Source organism: Lynx canadensis, chromosome D1 (genome assembly GCF_007474595.2).
Source record: "Lynx canadensis isolate LIC74 chromosome D1, mLynCan4.pri.v2, whole genome shotgun sequence".
NCBI classification, from domain to species: domain Eukaryota; kingdom Metazoa; phylum Chordata; class Mammalia; order Carnivora; family Felidae; genus Lynx; species Lynx canadensis.
This window is the reverse complement of record NC_044312.2, coordinates 63,156,259-63,163,173: the sequence shown is the minus strand read 5'-3', so window position 1 is coordinate 63,163,173 and position 6,915 is coordinate 63,156,259. Positions and strand designations below refer to the sequence as shown.

The following is a 6,915-nucleotide window of genomic DNA, read 5'->3' as shown; positions in this document are numbered from 1 at the left end:
CATGAAGAGCTTTGAATCATCACTCCTGTCCTTACACCAAAAAAAGCTGAAGAAAACGAAATTCAATGACTTTTCATAGAACCATCAAAGAAGTGACATTGCAGGGCAACTGCCACCCTGAAATTTGGAGAGACAGGTGAATACAGAGAATCTGGCTAGTTGGAGAGGGTGCTGGAGGCATAGACTGGTAGGTACTTCCAGGGTAATTTTTACAAATCCTGGAGTACAAGTGTAGTTTAGCATGAGATAGAAGTATTTGGAGGCTGCATTCTTAGGGAGGCTCTATACCTTATATCCAGCAATCCCAGCAGATTCTCACAATAAAGATGCAAGAGGGGTCCCCTGGAAAGTTAACATTGTGAAATAATCCCAGAGCATTTTCCTCATCTCCAGAGGAAGAAACATTATTGGAGCAAAATACAGGCTAGCAGATCCCACCCCCCCATCCCTCCAGGTAGAATATGTGTGATATTCCTCAGACACTCCTGGCTATCCAAGAACAAAGGAAAGGGGTTTAAGTGCTTGCCATGGTAATGTGGGAAACTAAGGCAAATAAAAATTAAATTCCCTTAATACCTACAGCCCATTGACAAGTCCTTGAAACCGGCAGAGTGACCTCCCTTTAGGAGCTCAGTGGCCTTGATGATGACACTTTGCTTGGGGCAAAAGAGAACCTTAGTTTAACTTTATCCCAATCTCTAGGATCCTTTAAGTCTACTTCTTTTTATCTCAACTGCCCCAAGATATATGCTGGCAATCATACTCCAAGTTTATGCCCTGCCCCCCCATATGCATCTGAAGGGTCTCATGACTGAGGTTTTATTTAATGATAATAAATAGCTAGCAACAGCTAGCCCCTCAAGGTCCTGGAAACCTTGCTTCCGAAATTCCTTAGAGACTTACTCTATCCCTGACCCCCTGTCAACCTGAGGGTATATAATGAGTTACCTGACACGACCCCTGTGTAGCTCTTCCTGCCCATGGGTCCTGTCCCCATGCTTTAATAAAATCACTTTCTTGCACCAAATAACGTCTTCAATAATTCTCTCTTGGCTGTCAGTTCCAGACCACCCCCACCATCACCCAAAACTTCATCAGAGCCATTTTCCACCTAGAGGAAGGGTATTCCTCTGACTCCAGGAAGTGAGTTAACCCTGTCAACCTCAGTTTTCTGATGGATCCAAGAAAAGTGGTTGGTTTTCCAGCTTTAATGTAAGGATGTGAGTGACACTTCTAAACTTTCTCTGCAAGTTGGAGCTAAAAGGAAGTTTTCTGAGTCTCACAATTTTTTTAATTTGTTAGTTTTCTAGTCTCTCTATACCCATTTAAAGATGTTTGTCCATCATTTCTACTTGTTCTCACTGGGAGGCTTTGTCTGAGTTATCCTGTCAGCCATTAGTGGAAGTGGAAATCCAATCCCTTGGATGGCCAGAATAGAAGAAATTCTAGTATCTTTCTTTTGAGACTTATTTTTTCTCCCTGAAATGTCAAAAGGATCTCAAGTACTTAATCCAAACACTGTGTTGAAAGAGTAACAGGCAATTTGACCCGTCCATTAGTGCACTACTATTTATCAACAGTCAATGCTTCTGTTCTTGGTGTGTGGGATTGTTGTGGGGTTGTTGAGTGCAAGGGTCAAGAGAGAATTCTTGAGACTTTGTAAGGTGCAATTTAGTAAGTTTATTTGAGTAGCAGGGGACAGGACCTGTGGGCAGAAAGAGCTGCACTTTTTGCTATGTGATTCTGGTGGTTATATGGTTAGTGCTTAAGGGAGAGGGGATGTACAGGGAGTATTAGATCATAAATGTCTTCCTCAAATTTCTACTTGTAAAAACTACTTCTGCAAGATTTCTTAGGTGCTTATTGATGTGGAAAATATTGGGGTTTGGGACCGATGGCCAAGAAACAACACTTGAGTGTAAAAAAGTGGGCAGAAAGAGCTGCAGTGGGGTTGTGACTGGTAACTGATTATATACTTTCAAGTTGGGAGGGGGTTAGGGATAGCCTAAGTCGCTAAGAAATTTTGGAAGTAAGGTTTGCCAGACCTTGTGGGGGGCTAGCTAGTGTTATGCAAATGTCATTTATTATTGTTTAGTAGAAACTCAGTCATGAGACCCTTCAGATATATATCAGTGGGCCATATGCTTGGAGTATGATTGCCAATATATATCTTGGGGGGACAGAGATAAAGGAAGCTTCTAAAGGAATTTTTATATGTTAAAGTAGACTTGTAGGATCCTGGGGGACGGGCTCGTTTGCCCGTAGCAAAGTGTCAGCATGGAGGCAACTGAGCTCCTAGAAGAATGTCTGCTTGTTTCAAGGACTTGTCAATGAGCTGTAGGCAGTAAGGAAATTTAACTTTTCGTTTGCCTTTGTTTCCCACTTCACTTATCATTCAGTTTGATATTAACTGTCTGTAAGATATGTTGGCACTCATGAGACCCTTTAAGGATGTAGCAACTAGCACATATTTAATCCTTATCAGAACTATGCAGGCTATAGGTCAGCCTTTTGGGCTACAGGTGAACATTTTTATGCTTCTATCCCTCATCAAGTTCACTGTTAAATCAGGTAAAAGCTCATGGTCCAATTCTGCCTTGTCTATAGATATAATAAAGACCTTCCTATCCAACTCAAAAGAAAGATGATTCAGTTCTTTGAGTTTATTAAAACTAAGCTTCTCAGTCTTGGGCTTTGTGATTTTGTGATTTGTAAGGAATATATATTTGGTTATTCAGATGACCAAAATATATTTTTCCTTTGTATTTGGTCTTATCCATGGTTCCTGTATCACAATTTCTAAAATCCTTGGAGTTTCCTGTGATAAGAGAGATAAAGATGTCTTCTGTTATGTTAATGAGGTGACTTTTGGAAAGCCCTTAAATAATCTAAAGATGGGGGCTGTTTGCCTGGAGAACCAACCATGTGATTAGAGAGTTGGAACTTTCAGTCTCACCCCTATTTCCCAAACTCTGGGGAGTGGGGAGGAACTGTGTGATCCCCATAAAAAAGGACTGGGTTCAGATCTCTACCCAGCTGGTGAACACATGGAGACACCTGGAGCGGGCATGGAAGCTCTATGCCCTTAACACATACCTTGCCCTCTGCATCTTGTCTGTCTAGTTATTTCTTACTTATATCTTTTTATAATAAAGTGGTGGTCTACTAAGTAAAATATTTCTCTGAGTTCTGTGAACTGCTCTAGCAAATTAATGGAACTTAGGGAAGAGGTCCTGGAAGCTTCTGATGTAGAGCCAGTCTGTCAGAAGTACAGGTAACATCTTGGACTTGTGACTGGTGTCTGAAACTCAAGTAGGGGTCTTTAGAAACTCCAGTCTGTATTGTTGGTCAGGAATTGCAACTGGGCATCTGAAGCAGGGTGGGGAGGGTACTTTGATGCTATTCCCCAGTAGATAGTGTTAGAATTGAGTTGAATTCTCAGACACACTATAGTGTGTTGCTAGGTGGTGTGTGTGTGTGTGTGTGTGTGTGTGTGTGTGTGTGTGAGAGAGAGAGAGAGAGAGAGAGAGAGAGAGAGAAAGAGAAAGAGAGAGAGAGAGAGAAACCCCTCCCCTCCAGCTCTATGTTGGAATTGGGTCTGGGAACTCTAGAAGAGACTTATAAGTTTATTGGCACAAATTAGGTTTTTCTTTCCAAAGTCTGTCACGATGGCCGTATGATTAGGTCAGGGGACTTTCTCAAACTTATTCACATGTTAGTTTGGAGCCAAAATTTCACCCTTGCTGGTCTATATTCTGGCATTAAAATAAATAAAAAATAATTTTACCAACTTTCTTCTCTCTCTGTCCACAAACTCATATCATTTCTCTTATGGGGACAGTTCTACTTTAGAGAACTTTGCTGACCTGTATATGCCAATGAACTGCAGCACCTCACTGGGATTTTCTTAGTTTGTTAGGGAAGTTCAAGTAATGTTGAATGTTGAAAAAGAAACTCTTAGTTTTTAATGCAGATTGACTCAAGAGTTGTTAAAGAATTAGTTGTTAAAGAGTTGTTAAAGAGTTGTTAAAGACTGGCACCACCCACGTGCCCCAGTGGGTTGAGCATCTGACCCTTGATTTTGGCTCAGGTCATGATCTCATGGTTCATGGGTTTGAGCCCTGTGTCCACCTGTGTTGAGAGCACAGAACCTGCTAGGGATTCTCTCTCTCTCTCTGTCCCTCCCCCACTCACACACTCACTCTGTCTCTCCTCTCTCTCTCTCTCTCAAAATAAATAAATACACTTAAACAAATAAACAAAAAAGAGTTGTCAAAGAGTTTGTAAAGTGACAAAATAATTCCTGTCAAATACTTGACTTAGATAACTAACAGAGTCCTTTAGAGTGACACTTTCTAGAGTGACTCTTTCTAGAACATTTAAAATGTGCTGTATTTTCCATTAGACAGGAAAATTGCTGCCAATTTTATATATTTTTCAAATGTTTATTTTTGAGAGAGAGAGAGAAAGAGAGAGACAGAGCGTGAGCAGGGGAGGGGCAGAGAGAGAGGGAAACAGAATCTGAAGCAGCCTCCAGGCTCTGAGCTGTCAGCACAGAGCCCAACGTGGGGCTCAAACCCACAAACCGCGAGATCACGACCTGAGCTGAAGTTGGATGCTTAACCGACTGAGCCACCCAGGCACCCCTGCTGCCAACTTTTTTTTTTAAATGTTTATTAATTTTTGAGAGAGAGACAGAGAACAAGCAGGGGAGGGAATAGAGAGAGGGAGACACAGAATCTGAAGCAGGCGCCAGACTCTGAGCTGTCAGAACAGAGCCAGACATGGGGCTTGAGTTCACAGACCACAAGATCATGACCTGAGCTGAAGTCAGACACTTAACCGACTGAGCCACCCAAGTGTCCCAACTTGACCTACATTCTTATAACTGATAGGGATCCTATAGAGTGACTATAGAGGATTTAAAATGTGCTGTGTTTACTATTGGACAGGAAAATTGCTGCCACCTTTTCAATGGAATATTCTTTTATTAAAAGACAAGAGATTTATAATTTCACTTGGAGATCATTCCTTTTTATTGTCATCTTAACTTATGTTTTTAAAAGTTAGTAGCAAGGTTGAATAGAGAGAAAAGGGTAGGGGTTAAGAACAGAGACTCTGGAGCCTGAATGCTTGGGTTCTAACCTCACTCTGCAACGTCCTTCCCATTTGACCTTGGCCAAGTGTCTCAACTTTCTTTCCTCACCTGCAGAATGTGTAAATGACAGTTGCACGTGTTTCATAGGGTTGTTGTGCAATTCTATGAGTTAATATTTGAGAAAGGCTTAGAACAGTGCCTGGCACATAGTATACACTTTACAAAACAGGTGAGTTAATTTGAATCGATATTGCTAGCAACTGGGAGACATGGAATTTTAACCCAGGGCTGTTGTGCTCCAAAGCCTGTGCTCTTTCTGTAATACCAGTTGTAAAATTCTGCCATCAAAAGTTGGCTCACTTCCTGGACACATTCTCACCCAAACCAAGCACCCTCTGGAAGCCCACTCTCAGCTCCTGGGTCCGGAGGGCATACACCATGGGGTTAAAGGCTGGGGGCATAACATTATGCAGCACGTTGAAGAGAACAGGGATGAAGGGGACCTTTCTTCCTGCCAGGTGGGTGACAGACAGCACAATAACGGCTGTGTAGAAGAAGACAATGAGGATGAGATGGGAGCTGCAGGTACTCAGGGCCTTCGATGTTGCTTCAGCGGAGTTCAGCCTCAGCACTGAGCGAACAATCAAAGCATAGGAAGCAAAGACCAGACCCATGTCACTCCCAAGTGTAACCCATGCCAAGGCCAACTGGTATACTCTGTTAATAGTGACGTCATCACAGGCCAGACTAGTGACCCCCAAATTAGAGCACAGACAGTGGTCAATTTCATTTCTGGAGCAGTAGTGTCGCTGGGCAGCCAGTACAGGCAGTGGGATGGTCAACAGGCCATTCCTGAGCACCATGGACAGGGTGGCTTTGATTACAGAAGCCTCATTGACTATGGAGGAGTACTGAAGGGGGTAGCAAATGGCTACATATCTATCCACAGCCATGCAGAGGAAGATGCCTGACTCCATGCACATGAAAGTATGGATAGCATAGATCTGAGCAAAGCACTCGTGGAGGCTGATGGCCTTGGCATCAAACCAGAGAATGGCCAGGATCTTGGGCATGATGGTGGTAGCCAGGCCAATGTCCACGATAGCCAAGATGCCAAGGAGCTGATACATGGGCTGGTGCAGGGAAGGCTCATGTTGGATGGTGATCAAGATGAGGATGTTGGCAATGAGAGCTAAGATGTAGAGCAGAGCCAGGGGCAGGGAGAGCCAGTGCTGCCACTCATGAATGCCTGGGAGCCCCACCAGGATGAACTCAGACACTTGAAGCCTTGAGCTATTGGTTGTACTCAGGGTGGTATCCATATCATGGGATGTCTTCTTCTCAGCATCTGCCTATGGATTAAGAGAAAATAAGAATAGGCAGTAGTAAGTAATATTTTGAATAATATTCAAAAATAAATATTATATATATATATTAACACCCAAATTGTATAGATAGACATATAGACAGATAGATATAGATAGATAGAACAGCAGAAGAGCCAAAATAGATTCTAAGAAAATGATTTTAGCAGAATAAAAGTGAAGATTTACTGGCTTTGTTTTCTGGAAATTCTGGATAGATTTTTTCATGCGTCAGGGAATACAGACACAAACCAGAAGACTAGTACATTATAAAGATCCCAAAGTTAGAGGGCAGAGGTGTTTTCTCCATTGTTGGGGATCTTCAGGAGGAGACCAGGCAGCCACAGGGAGAATGCTGACCATGTTTTTATTTTAAACAGTGCCTGTAGTTGACAAATAAGTTTTGACAAAAATTGTGTCATTTGATCTTCCCCAGACAGGGGTTGTTATTTA

General features: G+C 42.4%; 1 protein-coding gene across 1 annotated transcript; it reads right to left on the bottom strand.

Moving 5' to 3' along the window:
• Window positions 1-5,454: 5,454 nt before the first annotated feature.
• Window positions 5,455-6,420, bottom strand: LOC115524631 (olfactory receptor 688-like). Its single transcript, XM_030331087.1, has one exon. It carries the CDS (start codon window positions 6,418-6,420, stop codon window positions 5,455-5,457), a length of 966 nt encoding a protein of 321 aa, XP_030186947.1.
• Between the last annotated feature and the right edge of the window lie 495 nt (window positions 6,421-6,915).

What these genes read in the sequence shown, in the direction of transcription:
- LOC115524631 (XM_030331087.1), bottom strand. Translation starts at nt 6,420, where the DNA reads ATGGATACCACCCTGAGTACAACCAATAGCTCAAGGCTTCAAGTGTCT.